The sequence below is a fragment of the Balaenoptera ricei genome, chromosome 3 (assembly GCF_028023285.1).
Source record: "Balaenoptera ricei isolate mBalRic1 chromosome 3, mBalRic1.hap2, whole genome shotgun sequence".
Classification (NCBI taxonomy): Eukaryota; Metazoa; Chordata; class Mammalia; order Artiodactyla; family Balaenopteridae; genus Balaenoptera; species Balaenoptera ricei.
Window position 1 is genome coordinate 164,892,981 of NC_082641.1, and position 13,619 is coordinate 164,906,599.

Below are 13,619 nucleotides of genomic sequence, written 5' to 3' on the forward strand. Positions count from 1 at the left end.
CCACCTGAGTGTCAGTCCCGGCCAGAGAGCCTGGGAGAGTGTGAGGTCCTGGCTGGGCTAGTCCAGCCAGAGTCAGGCCCTGTCCCGAGGCTGTGTTCCTCGGACACCCCCACAGCAGGGCTTCTCCCTCGCCTTCCTCCTGGGACACTCCTTTGGTCCCTGATTCTTCCTGGCCAGGCAGGGAGTCCTCACATCTGGCCCAGTGACCCGCCAGATGGAGGAAGCTTGTCATCCCTCCAGCTGGGACAAACCTCTCTCCTGGTTTGGTAGGGTCTGGACTTGTAAAGGCCGCCCCCCCCTCCCTCCGTGGGACCCCAGTGGACAGCCTAGCTTTCTCAGAGTTAGTGGTCAAGCCTCTCCACTGCCTCCAGGGGGCACCCCTGATTTGCCAGGGTACCCACCAGGGCGTGCCTCTCCCCCTCCTCCCTGCAGTGGCTCATCTTTCTCTCTCCTGGAGGATGCCCAGCCCTCAGCACACTCGCTCATTGATTGGGAGTCTGGGCAAATTAGGTCTCTCCACATCATTTAGCCATGGGTAAGACACCCCTGTCACCTGTGGGTGATCTAGATTTCTGTCCTTTAATCCTTACAGATACCTGGATAATGTGGTCAATAAGCAGAGTGTCTCTCCTCCTATCCCACACCTCCATGCCCTGCTGACCAGTGGAGATGACCCTCCTGAAGAGGTGGACATCTTCGACCTCCTGAAGGTGTCATATGAGGTCAGCATTCCCTGGGGGCTTCTTGGCCAGACCACTCCATGGGGCCATGGGTGCAGCTGGCCATGGCGGGTGGCTGTCCTCTGCTCTGTGGTTCCACCTTATCTCACTGAATCATCTCTGACTGGTAGAAATTCAGCAGCCTGAGGGCCGAGGACATTGAACAGATGCGGTTTAAACAGAGGCTGAAAGTGATCCAGTCCTTGGAGGATACGGCCAAGAGGAGTGTGGTACGGACGGGCCCGGGCTCCCATGGCCCCAGGGTGCAGGCTGGAGCCGGGGTGGGGATGGTGACCAAGTGGGCTGCTTCTGCCGAGCAATCTCCAGACTTCCCCGAGAAGCAGGATGCAGAGTCCCCTAGCACTGTCTTGTGTGGGACTGGAATCCAGGAGTGAAGGTGCAAATTTAGGGAAGTGGGGAGAGGGCTGGTCACAATTTTCTGCTTGTGGATTGGTCACAGGGAAGCTTCTCTGATGCCTCAATGCCTAAAGGCTAAGCATGATCCCACTCTGGACTGAGCCCTCAGGCCTGGCTTTAACCCCTGCCCCTGGGTAGCGACACTCAGCCACCCAGCCTTCCATCCACTCAGCCCGCTGACCTCTGCTGCAAGCCTTTGTCCTCCTGTCTCTGGAGAGAGAAGTTATTGGGAAGTTCTAGGTCACCTTCCAAAGAGCCAGTGCCAGGACCTTTCGAGGGATCCAGATAGCAGTTTCTTGATCACCGCCCCTCACCCTGTGTCCCTGACTGGGTGTTCAGAAAGGCACCCCCAGTGCCCACCAGCAAGGAGCTCAGGGAGTGTGAATTGAGTGGCAGGATGGGTGATGAGGGGTAAGAGTGTGGACCACACGTTCTTTCCTGAATGGACTACCCTCATGTGCTCAGCCAGCTGGCAACACCAAGAGGGCAGTTCGTGTCTTCGCCCTCATCCCCATGGGGATTCTCTCAAAGAGCAGGAACTTGAGAATTCATTAATACTTCCTGTTTCTCTTTCCTTCTAGGTCCGAGCTATACCTGGGGACGTTGGTTTCTCAATTGAAGAGCTGGAGGACCTTTACATGGTGTTTAAGGTGACAGCCGAGAGCAAGGGAAGACCACTGTCCCATCCTAGTCCCCTAAATTCATCCTCAGCGTAGCAGCCTCCTGCCAGGAGACAAGTAGATTTAAAAGCATCCTCAGATGCAGTTACTACAAAGTTCACATGGTAGAATTTAATACTTCTTGGAGTTTAGGCAGGACACTCTTAAGTGGAAGGAAATCCACTCAAGTCAGCTTATATAAGAGGGAATGCATTGGCTCATGAAACTGAAAAGTCTAGGAATGCACAGCTTCAGGCATGCCTGTATCTAGGTGTTCCAACATTCCTGTCAAGCTCCCCTACCTCAGGTATCACCTGGACTGCTCTTCCTACAAAGTGGCAGGACTGTTGTCAGCACCTCCAAGGTCATCCTGTCCTCTCAGTAACCCCAGTGAAAAGAAAATTTTTCTTTCTAAGTGGTTTTAGCAAAAAGCCTAGGGTTGATTGTTGGAATGACTCAAGTTAGGTGCTGTGGCTACAGGAAGGTGTTTGCTGCTGACCCAAAAGTGGGCCACGTGCCCACCCCATGGCCTGAGGGTGGGACGAGAGGGGCTCTCCAAGAAAAGTTCAGGTGCTGTTAACAGAAGAAGGGGAAAGGGTGTGAAGAGCAGGCAGAAACAGCCATGTCTACAATGCCTTTCTGATCTCATTGTCGGGTCCCATCTGCCCCTCCAGCTGCCTCTGGTTCAACCCCCAAGATAACCACCCTGCTGTGGCCTTAAGGTCAGAGCAGTCCAGCCAGTGCTGCCTCTCACCCGCTCTGGCCGCTGTGGCTGGCAGTCCTAGGGCCCTGTCTTGACTCCCACGGCTATGAACAAGGGGCTGATGGTACCAACGCAGGAGGTTCTGTGAGATGCTGTGTCTAGCCCAGTGCTCACTATCCAGGACTCTGCAGACTTGGATGGAGGAGGAGGGTGAACACACCAAGCAGCCTGGTAATCCTAAGCACCCAGGGGCCAGGAGGCCAGGCCATCTCACCAGGCTATGCCCCCTGCAGGCCAAGCAGCTGGCGAGCCAGTACTGGGGAAGCAGCCACCCTGCAGCTGTGCGTCGGGACCCCAGCCTGCCCTACCTGGAGCAGTACCGCATTGACACGAACCAGTTCCGGGAACTCTTCGCCAGCCTGACACCCTGGGCCTGTGGCTCCCACACACCCGTGCTGGCGGGGCGCATGTTTCGGCTCCTGGATGAAAATAAGGACTCGCTGATCAACTTCAAGGAGTTCGTGACAGGGATGAGTGAGTGGCTCCAGGGCCTGCAGGGGCCTGTCCGTGCCCGCGCCCTTTCTGAGGAAGCCTTCAGATGCCAGTCCTGGCCAGTCTTCCCACTGCAGCGAGCTGAGGGCAGCCTGGAGCCCTTGACCCTTGTTAAAGGAAGTGCAGTTTTCCCACTGGAGATACATGGAGGTCCAATGGGAGCCCTCCCTCCCCTCCCCTCCCTCAGTCCACTGCTGGAGGCCGGGTCTGCAGGCCCCAGAGAAGGGGAAAGCCAGAGGCCTGGTGCTCACCCCCAGGGTCCTGTCCAGGAGAGAGTCAGGTGGCGAGGAGGGTCCCACCAGAACCCATTGGAAGGGGAGGTGTTCGAATGTGGACTGGCCGTGGGACTCTTGTGCCCTCTTGCCAGCGTGCCTCCTTGCTGGCCTTCCTCCACAGGTAGGATGTACCATGGGGACCTGACAGAGAAGCTCAAGGTGCTCTACAAGCTGCACTTGCCTCCAGGTGAGAGCCTCCCGTCCCACTCCTCAGCAAGGGCTTCTCACGTGTCCAGAGCTGGAGCTGCAGCATTCCAAGGCACAGGCCTCTGTGGAGTGCTGGGCCTTGCGGCAGCTAGGAGACCCACCCGTCCTGACAGAGAGCGTGGAGGAGCCAGAGCATGGGGGCTGAAGCCCAGCCCAGTCTTGGTCTGAGAGCAGGGTCATGACCTGAGTGGCCTGGGAAGGGATGTGCGGGAGTCTCAGGGAGGACTCTGCCCACAGGCAAAGGCCCAGATGGAGCACTGTGTCACTCAACTAGAACGCCCCCTCATGAGGGGGACTCACAGGAGTGGATATTCAGGTTTGAGTCTCTTGTGTTCATTAGCTTATCCTTAAGTCTCTCGAGGGTTCCTGTTTCTCACCAGAGGAGCGGCCCGGGAGTGCCAAGGCCGGGGGGCCCTGTTGTATGGCTGCTCTCCTCTGGCTTCTCTAGCAGTGCCGGGCCTGCTGGGACACTGACAGTGGATAGTCCACAGTAGCTGGTCCCAAAGCATGGGGTCTCACTGCTTCATCAGCCTAGCTCGCCTGGCTCAGCAGGGGTGGCCACTCAGAGTTCTCCAAGTGCAGGGGGGAGGCCTTCCCCATTTTCACAGGAGGGAATTGAGACGGGCAGGTGAAAATTTGGCCCCAGGGGTTCTGCTCTGGGGTGGAGCTGTCCTGGGTTCCTGCTGCTGTTCATGAGCTGCCCCTGGGAGTCAGCGCTGCCTCAGAGTTGGCCTGAGTGATTTTTCATCCCAGAGGCTCTCACTTGATTGGCCTGGGGCGGGGCCCAGACTGTAGTTTTAAAGTTTCCCTCAGAGTTGTTCTCTGCATCCAGAGTTGGAGAGACAACTGCTCCTGACACAGGTATTCTCACCTGTGGCTGGTTTTTCCCTGTAACGCAACAAGGAAACAGTGGCCTTGGGGATACTTCCATGGAAAGATTGGTATAGGCCACCTCTCATTCTGCTGAGAGAGAGGCCTGGGCTGGGCAGACCCCACTGTGCCGAGAGCCTGTCCATGAGGGCACGTGCGGCCAGCCCTGCCACTCCCAAGCCACCTCTGCCCACCTTGCTTCATCTAGGGCTCTAGTGGCGGCCCACACCTGCCACCTCCCCTTGTGCCACACACTGTTAAAACTCGCTCACTTCCTCCCCCTCCGTACAATGGGGAGAATAAGCCCCCTGCACAGAACCAAGTGGATCCGACACCCCAGAGACCACTTTATTGCAAAATGAGGCAGGCCAGTATGTGCTGGTGTGGAACAATGCCCAAGTGTATAAAGTGAGAACAAGTCACTTGTGCCTGGCCGGTCCCTGCATATGTACCTGCAGGAGCATAAAATGTCCCAAAAGAATCCTCTGGGCCGCATCATCATGGGGTGGGAGAAAGGATGGCCGCTCAACCAAGTCCCAGCTGCGCTGACTGGATTTTTATCCGGGATATGTATATATTACATTTTCAAACACAATGCACGAGTCAGCCAGAATCAGTTGTCAGCTGTTACCACTATGACCGCACACCATACTGGTGGGGCTGGGAGCTGTGGAGCACGCAGTGGCAGGTGGGGGGAGGGCCTTTGTCCAGGGCTCAGGGAGGTTTCGTTCGGTGAGCATCAAGTTGTTCCCTCCTGCCCTCACTCTTCCTTCACTCCGAGCACAGCCCTGAGCCCAGAGGAGGCTGAGTCAGCCCTGGAAGCGACCCATTATTTCACCGAGAACAGCTCCTCAGAAGGTGAGCACTCTGTATTCCACTGGCCTCAGGCCCTGTGCCGAGCAGCACTGCTGTGGGGCGCCTGCAGGCGGCTGGCGGCCCTCCACGGGCTCCGGGAGTGTGCTGGGTGGGGAGGTGCGGAGCGAGAGCCGGGGGAAGCTGCCTCTCTCTCTAGGGCCAGGCCCCCCGGGGGTGTTCTCACTCCTGTTTCTCTTGTCTCTGCCTTCCCGGACCCGGGCTTCTCCCTCCCTCTGCCTCTGCTCCTCCTCTGCTGTCCCTTCCAGCATCTCCTCTGGCCTCCGACCTGGATCTTTTCCTGCCCTGGGAGGCTCAAGGTCAGTGCCTGGGGGGCAGGGGCGCCCCCTTTGCACTTGGCTTCCCCAGGGCCTTGGGTTTTATCTCCTGAACGCTCCCCTGCATGGTCAGGAGGCCTGGAAGCTCTTAGTTCCAGAGACGCCTCCTGTGTGGCTAAGTTCTGAGGAGGACCCAGAGCCAGCCGTGGACTGGGGTGGAGAGGGGCAGCTGCTGTGCTTGCGTGGGGGCAGTAAATGAGGACACACAGTATAGCGGGTGTTGCACAGGCACTAGGTTGTCACCTCCCCAGCCACATGCAGAAAGTATTGTGTCATCATGGTCGTAGGAAAACACAAAATGCTATCATTGCAAAGCTGTCATTGTGAAACAGACAAAGCACAGCTGAGCAGAGGTGCAGGAGAGTGGTAGATGCTTTCTTTGGAAACATTTTCATGTTCCACACAACTTTTTTGTTGGGGAAAAATACGTATGTTGAGTGCCTATTAGAAGTCATCCCTGTGCTACACTTAAAACCTGTTGGGAGTACTGGGTCCAGGGTGATGGGGCATTCTGGGCCTGGGATTTGGCAATCAAGCTGGTAGTATGTAATACACCTAGAAAACCAACCAAAACACCGCCCTATAATTTCTCATGGGGGATAGGTAATAACACACCAAGGATAATACACGCTCAAAAGGGAAATTAAAAGGTACTATCAAGATATTATCAAGATACCCAAAGCAATCCTGTTGACAGTGCCAAAGGCTTACTTAACTTGACTATGAAGCTTGAGGACCTTGATTTCAAGTATACAAACTAAAGAAACAGATGTATCTTCTGTTATGCTTGAGCAAATCAAGGATGCTTTAGGCTTGTCCCAGGCACTTCCAGGAGAGGCCAGGGACTCGGGGTACAGATCCCTGTCCTCAGACCTCACGTAGCCTACAGGCAGCGGTCCGTTCCCTGGTGAGAAGCCTGAGCCCGGAGCGCTGCGCCCTTCCCTGCCACCACATAGCTGCCAAGGGCCATTCAGAGCTGGGACACTGCCGTCCCACCTGAGGTCCCCCCACCGGCCACATTCCCTCAGGGAACAGGTCTGCAAAAGCTGGGCAGCCTGCTCGCCCCAAGTTCATGGTCACCGTAAGGAGCATGGTGTATGCACACTCCAGCAAATATGTCACTTTAAGAAATACAGTGCTGAGCGCAGGATTCATGTACATAAAATTCCTCATCAGCTAGTGTGGCAGTTGCAGGTTGAATTGGTAATTAGGACTCCCCTGAGTTTGACCTTTATCAGCAGAAACTATAGAAATCATTGGTCTCAGACTTTTTGCCCATAACGTGCGCCATCGTTCACTTAAGAACTGTGTGGTATGACTTGTATTCTTTTGAAAGAGAGGATGTGAGGGTTCAGTGGCTCTCTGATTCAGTGTAACCAGGTGGAGTGAGACAGCCCTGCTCAGAGAAGGCAAAGAAGCAGCATCCAGGGCCCAGGGCCAGGTCCGCTTCCGCAGGAGAGCACAGACTAGACCGACCACTCAATGACCTCAGTGGTTTGGAGTCATAACAGAAGAATGTTCTTGTTCTTTTTATTCATCCCATTGTCCAGAAGCACTACAGCAGGAAGAGCAAGAGGGAGCTGGAAATAACATCCAAGAAAAAAGAGGAGGTGTGTATATAGGCCAACATCTGCTGATGCTGGTAGAGGCCCCAGGGTGGGTGGGGTCTGGTTGCCCTGTCACTGCAGAAGAGCCCCGTACCCTGGGGAGATGGCAGATGTATGCCTGACACCACAGCTCTCCTTGAGGTGAATGCCTAGCCCATCAGCTGCCCAGCTCTCATCAGCCCCAGGCCTGAATCTCCTGTAGCTGTGAACACCCCCAGCCATCACCGCCTCCCTCTGGGGGTGCCTACTTCCTGCCAGGACTCCTCTAGGTGCCCAGCCGGCCTCTCCTTCTCATGCCACCCTCTCTCCAGCCTCCACATGGTTCTGTCACCATCTTGGGGAAGACAGATTAGGGGCCATCCTCATCAGCTTAGCTCAGACCTACTTCAGCATAACTCAGGGGAGACCCATGAGTGTTCTAGGGTGTTTTTTCCTATCACCACCTCCCCAAATGCCGGGGTGTTTTGTAATAGGGCCCAGGTAACTCCGTGCCAGACAATACTTAAACCCACTTACCCCCTGCTACCAGCCCCCAGCCCTCTTTCTCTCATTTGACAGATGGAGATTAATTTTTTTCTCCCAACTCGCAGAGGAGAAGGGAACCAGCCCTCCCGACTATCGGCACTACCTTCGAATGTGGGCCAAGGAGAAAGAGGTTCGGAAGGAGACGATTAAGGATCTTCCCAAGATGAACCAGGTAGGCCCAATCAGAACACACAACAGATGTTTCTGGAAAATTCTGACCGAGGCTGAGCCGTCCCACCCAGCACCTCACCACCGTCCCAGCACCCCCTGGAATGTAGGGATTCTCCTGCCTACCTTTAGAACATCTAGTCAGGCAGCAGTCAGGGACTATTCTAGGAGGACAAGGGGTCAGTTGCTTCAGGGCCTTGTCCAGAACACTCCACTGGTGATGACTTGCTTCGGTTTAATCGGTATCCGTGAACCAGAGGAGCACTGGGGAAGGTTAGCCTCAAAAGGCAGAGACTCACACCACCATTTATGAGACAACATCACAGCGCTTCTGCTCCCTGCCAGGCCCCGCTCGGAGCTGTGCACACACAGGCCCGCTCGACCCACCACCCGATGTTTGTTTGCTGGTCTCTGCGTCAGGACCGTGGCATCTTGCCAAGGGTCTTACAGCCAGGACCACAGACATGTAACCAAAGGCAGTTGTTGAGCTGCAGCCTGACCACGGTCTGCTCTGCCCGAAGGGGGACCTTGCAATCTGGGTGCTCTCTCATCCACAGGCCTGAAGAATGGGGTGCCGTGGAGGGAGGTTTCATCCCATTCTCAGGCCAGGAAGCCTAAATATGGTTTCAGGACCTGGAACCTGACCTCTTCACCCCTCTCAACCAACCCAAGCTGCCTTACCTTGTCATCACTCTCTAAAGAGCTTCTTAAAGGAGAGTTGAAGGCGCTTCCGATTAAAGATATAAAAAACTCAGAGTGATTCTAAAACACAGTGAAGAAGCACTTGTAGTCACTGGGTTTGGAAAGGTATGATAGAAATAGGTCTGTCTCTGCTAACAGAATGGACATAGAGACAGGGAGAGACTCTAAATGTTCCTATATGTGCTGAAAGAAAGGCAGCTGGAAAAGAAAGCCCTTTCCCTCTCTGCACCTCAGTGTCCTAATCTGTGAAATGGACATGTCAAGACACAGGTGTACGGAGACAACTAACGGGACAGCACCCTCACGCCAATCAGAATGGCCAGCACTGTGAGTCTGGATCATCTGAGGGCAATCTGACCCATTCTTTACCATCTCCCTGCCCTTTTCTGTTTTTCCCCTTAAAAGGAGCAGTTCATAGAGCTGTGCAAGACGCTTTACAACATGTTCAGCGAAGACCCCATGGAGCAGGACTTGTACCACGCTATCGCCACGGTGGCCAGCCTGCTGCTCCGCATTGGGGAGGTGGGGAGGAGGTTCTCTGCATGGTCGGGCAGAGAGACCAGGGACAGTGCCCCTGAGGAGGGCGAGCCGCCAGCTCCAGACCCCCCTCAAGACGCGGCCCAGGAGCTTCAGCCGCCAGCTGCAGGGGACCCCCAGGCCAAAGCGGGTGGAGACGCCCACCTTGGGAAAGCACCGCAGGAGAGCCAGGTGGTGGGCGAAGGGGGCGGCGGCGAGGGGCAGGGCTCCCCCTCCCAGCCGCTGTCTGACGACGAAACCAAAGACGACATGTCCATGTCCTCGTACTCAGTGGTCAGCACGGGCTCCCTGCAGTGTGAGGACCTGGCTGATGACACAGTGCTGGTGGGTGGGGAGGCCCACAGCCCCGTGGCCACCACTCACAGTGGGGGTGCCGTTGACACAGACTGGTGCATCTCCTTCGAGCAGATCCTGGCCTCCATCCTGACGGAGTCCGTGCTGGTGAACTTCTTTGAGAAGAGGGTAGACATTGGACTCAAGATCAAGGACCAGAGGAAGGTGGAGAGACAGTTTAGCACCTCCAGTGACCATGAGCAGTCTGCGGTTTTGGGCTGAGGGCTCCAAGGCCTGCGGGCTGGCCTCTCCTCCCTCCCTCCCGTTCTGTTTTCTCTTTAAGGACACACCCCTCCAGTTCTCCCCAGAAGCAGTGAGTTGTAAATGGAAAGAAGGCTGAACAGTCGCAGTTGGGGCCCAGGCAGGGGCTCCCCACCCCCTCGTTCTGCCTTGGGCCTCCTGGCCCCTGCATAGTGTTAGGGGCTCTCTGATCTGCCCTTGCTTGCCCTGCACTGTGGCCAGGCCACACCCTGTCCTCCACCTCCTCTTCTGCAGCTGCGTGCTCTGGGGGCTTTCCCGCCACTTGGCACCAGGTAGGGGGGTCGAGTGCCTATTGGGCACCAAAATGGTGAGAACTTCGAGATGCTTTTCGGAAGCCCCTAAGCCTGAGCTTCTGGCTGGGGGACACGGGCAGAAAGCATCTGCTGCACCAGGGTGGGTGCCCCCTGCACAGGTGTTACTCTCAATTCTCTTTCAGCTCGTCATCCTCACCATTAACCTTAAAAACATATCCCTCAGGTCCTGATATATTTCCTTGTATTCATTTCAGTTGGCTAAAAATCACACTATGCTCAATGCCTTAATAAATCCCTGGAAGAACTAAAAACTACACTGTGTATAGAGAATTAATGTGACCCTCAACCACTGCTTCGGCCTCCTGGCTTCTCCCCAGGCAGGTATGGGGCCCAGGCCATATTCCAGAGGTTCCCAACACTTAGTCTCTCACAGGAGGTGGGAGTTCAAGACCCCTAGGGAGGATGGGGACATGGAAGCTGCTGATGCAGGCTGGGCAGGGCCTGTGAAGACCTGCAGCAGCAGAGGAAACCTGCTCTGCAGGTATAAACAGCCTGGGTCCAGGTGCAGGACATGTGTGCTCAGGCCTGGGCTGCAGCAAGCCTTTGGGTTCAGAAAGCAGACTGTGGGGACACGGGCAACAGGCTGAGCCATGAGGACCCCTTAGCTTTGCAGCAGGAGCTGATCATCATGTCCAGCGTTTGCCCCCAACACAGGGTCACTCTTATTTGTACTAAAAGATAACATCTCTGTGGCTGTTTTTTGGTTTTAAACTTAATAGCTTTATTGAGGCAAACTTACATACCATAAAATTCACTTGTTTTAAGTTACAATTCAATGATTTTTTAGTAAACTTAGAGTTGTGCAAACGTCACCACAATTCAACTTTAGAATATTTCCATCACCCCGGAAAGATGCCTCCTGCCCATGTGCTGCCAATCCGTGTACCCTCCCCCAGCTCCAGGGAACCACCAATCTATTTTCTATCTCTTTAGATTTTATGGATGGTTTTTTGTTTTGTTTTGTTTTTTAAGTATTTGTTTATTTATTTATTTATGGCTGTGTTGGGTCTTCGTTTCTGTGCTAGGGCATTCTCTAGTTGTGGCAAGCAGGGGCCCCTCTTCATCGCGGTGCGCGGGCCTCTCACTATCGCGGCCTCTCTTGTTGCGGAGCACAGGCTCCAGACGCGCAGGCTCAGTAATTGTGGCTCACGGGCCCAGCTGTTCCGCGGCATGTGGGATCTTCCCAGACCAGGGCTCGAACCCGTGTCCCCTGCATTAGCAGGCAGATTCTCAACCACTGCGCCACCAGGGAAGCCCTATGGATGGTTTTAAAATAACAATCTCCATGATTTTACCTTGTTTACAACTGCTGAGTCACTTCTCGATAAATGCAGCAAAACAACATCAAGGAAACTGAACAGCTGTTTTCTTTCTTAATGACAACAACAACAGAGTCAGTAATGTAATTTCCTTTCCAGTATTTACACAAACTGACTACATGCTTTGTCATAAATTAATTTCAAAGAATTTATTGCTAGAAAGACTACGTTCTTGGGACTTCCCTGGTGGTCCAGTGGTAAAGAATCCGCCTTACAATGCAGGAGATGTGGGTTCAATCCCTGGTCAGAGAACTAAGATCCCACATGCTGCGGGGCAACTAAGCCTGCACACCACAACTACTGAGCTGGCGTGCCTCAACTAGAGAGCCTGTGTGCTGCAAACTACAGAGCCCACGTGCTCTGGAGCCCACGCGTCCTGGAGCCCACGCGTCCTGGAGCCTGAGGGCCACAACAAGAGAAGAGAAAACCTGCAAGCCACACTAGAGAGACGCCCACGTGCCACAACGAAAGATCCCGCATACCTCAACGAAGATCCCGCGCGCCACAACTAAGACCTGATGCAGCCAAAAAAAAAAAAAAAGACTGTTCTTGGTCATAATAAAATTAAGTAGAGATATACATAAGAATTCCACAAAATTGGCAGAGTCAAATTGATTGTAATCAATTAGAAAGATTTAAAATAACTTGGAATTTTAAAATATTTATTTATTTATTTGGCTGCATCGGGTCTTAGTTGCGGCACGTGGGATCTTCGTTGTGACATGCGGGATCTTTCGTTACAGAGAGCGGGCTCTTCGTCGCAGCGCACGGGCTCAGTAATTGCAGCACGCAGGCTTAGTTGCCCCGTGGCATGTGCAATCTTAGTTCCCTCGACCAGGGATCAAACCCTTGTCCCCTGCATTGGAAGGCAGATTCTTAACCACTGGACCACCACCAGGGAAGTCCTGGAATTTAAATAAATGTTTTATATGCCATGTAGAAGTATAAATTTGAGAATATACCAAAGAAAGTAAACAACATAAAAGAGGACACTATCCTTTTTACGTGATAAAAGAAGGTACAAAAATGTACAATAAAATAGTACTTTCATCCATTATTTAACCTCGCATGATAAAATGTTTAATAAGAACAGTAACACTAAATAATAAATGGATAATAAAAATAAAGTTTTAAATATATTTGTGTTCTGAAAGTAAACATAATTGTATATTTTAAAACTCCTTACCAAGTGATATGTTGTACCAAACCATTCAAGTCATTCTTATAATTTCCAAAAAAAAAAAATATGTATATGAATTTTTAAAGGATTACATGTTTATTGCAGAAAGGAAGAAAAAAACAGAAAAGTAGAAAAACAATTTTTCCTTGTATTTAAGACTACTAATTATTTTGGTGTTTCTTCCCTATATTTGTCTTTTTCAAAGTTGAACTCATACCACGTGTGAAATTTTTATTCTTCTCTTTTCATTAACCACAAAACATTCTTTGTAGTTGCCAGAAGCTCAGCCACAATGAGACATGTAGAGATAAACAAAAACCACCCAAATGAGAACAGGGACCATTTATCCAGAGCTTGCTATAGAAAAGAAGACAGTCACCATTACTTGCGTTTGGCAGAGACTAAAATGTAGTCAGAAGAGTGGAAAGGCCTTATGGTGAAAGCAAGGGAAGGCTTCAGGTGTGCTCTGATTAGAGGCTGCTAGTGGGGAAACAGGCTGGCTAACCAGAAGCAGGATGTTTTATGTAATTGGTTTGGGGAGCATAATTGGCGTTCTCTTGGTTGGTCCTGAGATGAAGTGGGGAGGTGCAAAAAGGAGGGCAACTGGCAGTCATTGACCAAGTCCTGACTGCTGTAGAAGTTGTGGTTTGGGGGGTGATGAGGGAGTCTGGTCACTCTCTCTTCGCATATTCAGTCTCAAACATAATTTTTTAAATTAATTTGTTTTTTTCTAATATATGCTATTGTGCAAAATTTGGACAATATTAAAAAGTTTAAACCATTTATAACCCTTGCCCGTGCACATCTGGAAATAAATAATGCCTGGTTTTACCTGATATTATGTACACTTTGTAACCTCCTTGCTTCCCAACAATACACATGCCAGCATTTTCACTCCGAACTCTTTGTAATGGACCTGCATAATGGTCCATTCTTTAGAATACTTATTTCCATTTTTTCCTGTTATACTTCAGTTAACACTACTGCATAAACAATAAATCTGCGTGATTCAGATTATTAGGATAGAGATAACTGCCAGATTGTTTTTCCCTTTTACCGTTCTATCAGCATCCTTGTCAGG

General features: G+C 52.4%; 1 protein-coding gene across 3 annotated transcripts in view; it reads left to right on the forward strand.

The window, feature by feature from the left end:
- The window catches only part of TBC1D9B (TBC1 domain family member 9B), a 44,284-nt gene extending 33,994 nt beyond the window's left edge, over positions 1–10,290 (forward strand). Inside the window, exons 13-22 of one of the 3 annotated variants that reach the window (XM_059917892.1) lie at positions 593–722; positions 851–949; positions 1,718–1,786; positions 2,792–3,032; positions 3,447–3,512; positions 5,189–5,260; positions 5,524–5,574; positions 7,143–7,202; positions 7,790–7,896; positions 9,000–10,290. In XM_059917892.1, coding sequence (XP_059773875.1) covers positions 593–722; positions 851–949; positions 1,718–1,786; positions 2,792–3,032; positions 3,447–3,512; positions 5,189–5,260; positions 5,524–5,574; positions 7,143–7,202; positions 7,790–7,896; positions 9,000–9,686 — 1,582 coding nt within the window. In that variant the 3' untranslated portion in view covers positions 9,687–10,290. Of the gene's footprint in view, positions 1–592; positions 723–850; positions 950–1,717; positions 1,787–2,791; positions 3,033–3,446; positions 3,513–5,188; positions 5,261–5,523; positions 5,575–7,142; positions 7,203–7,757; positions 7,897–8,999 lie in introns of those variants that run through there. The other 2 variants (XM_059917893.1, XM_059917894.1) reach the window with 2 other exon arrangements.
- Positions 10,291–13,619: the final 3,329 nt, after the last annotated feature.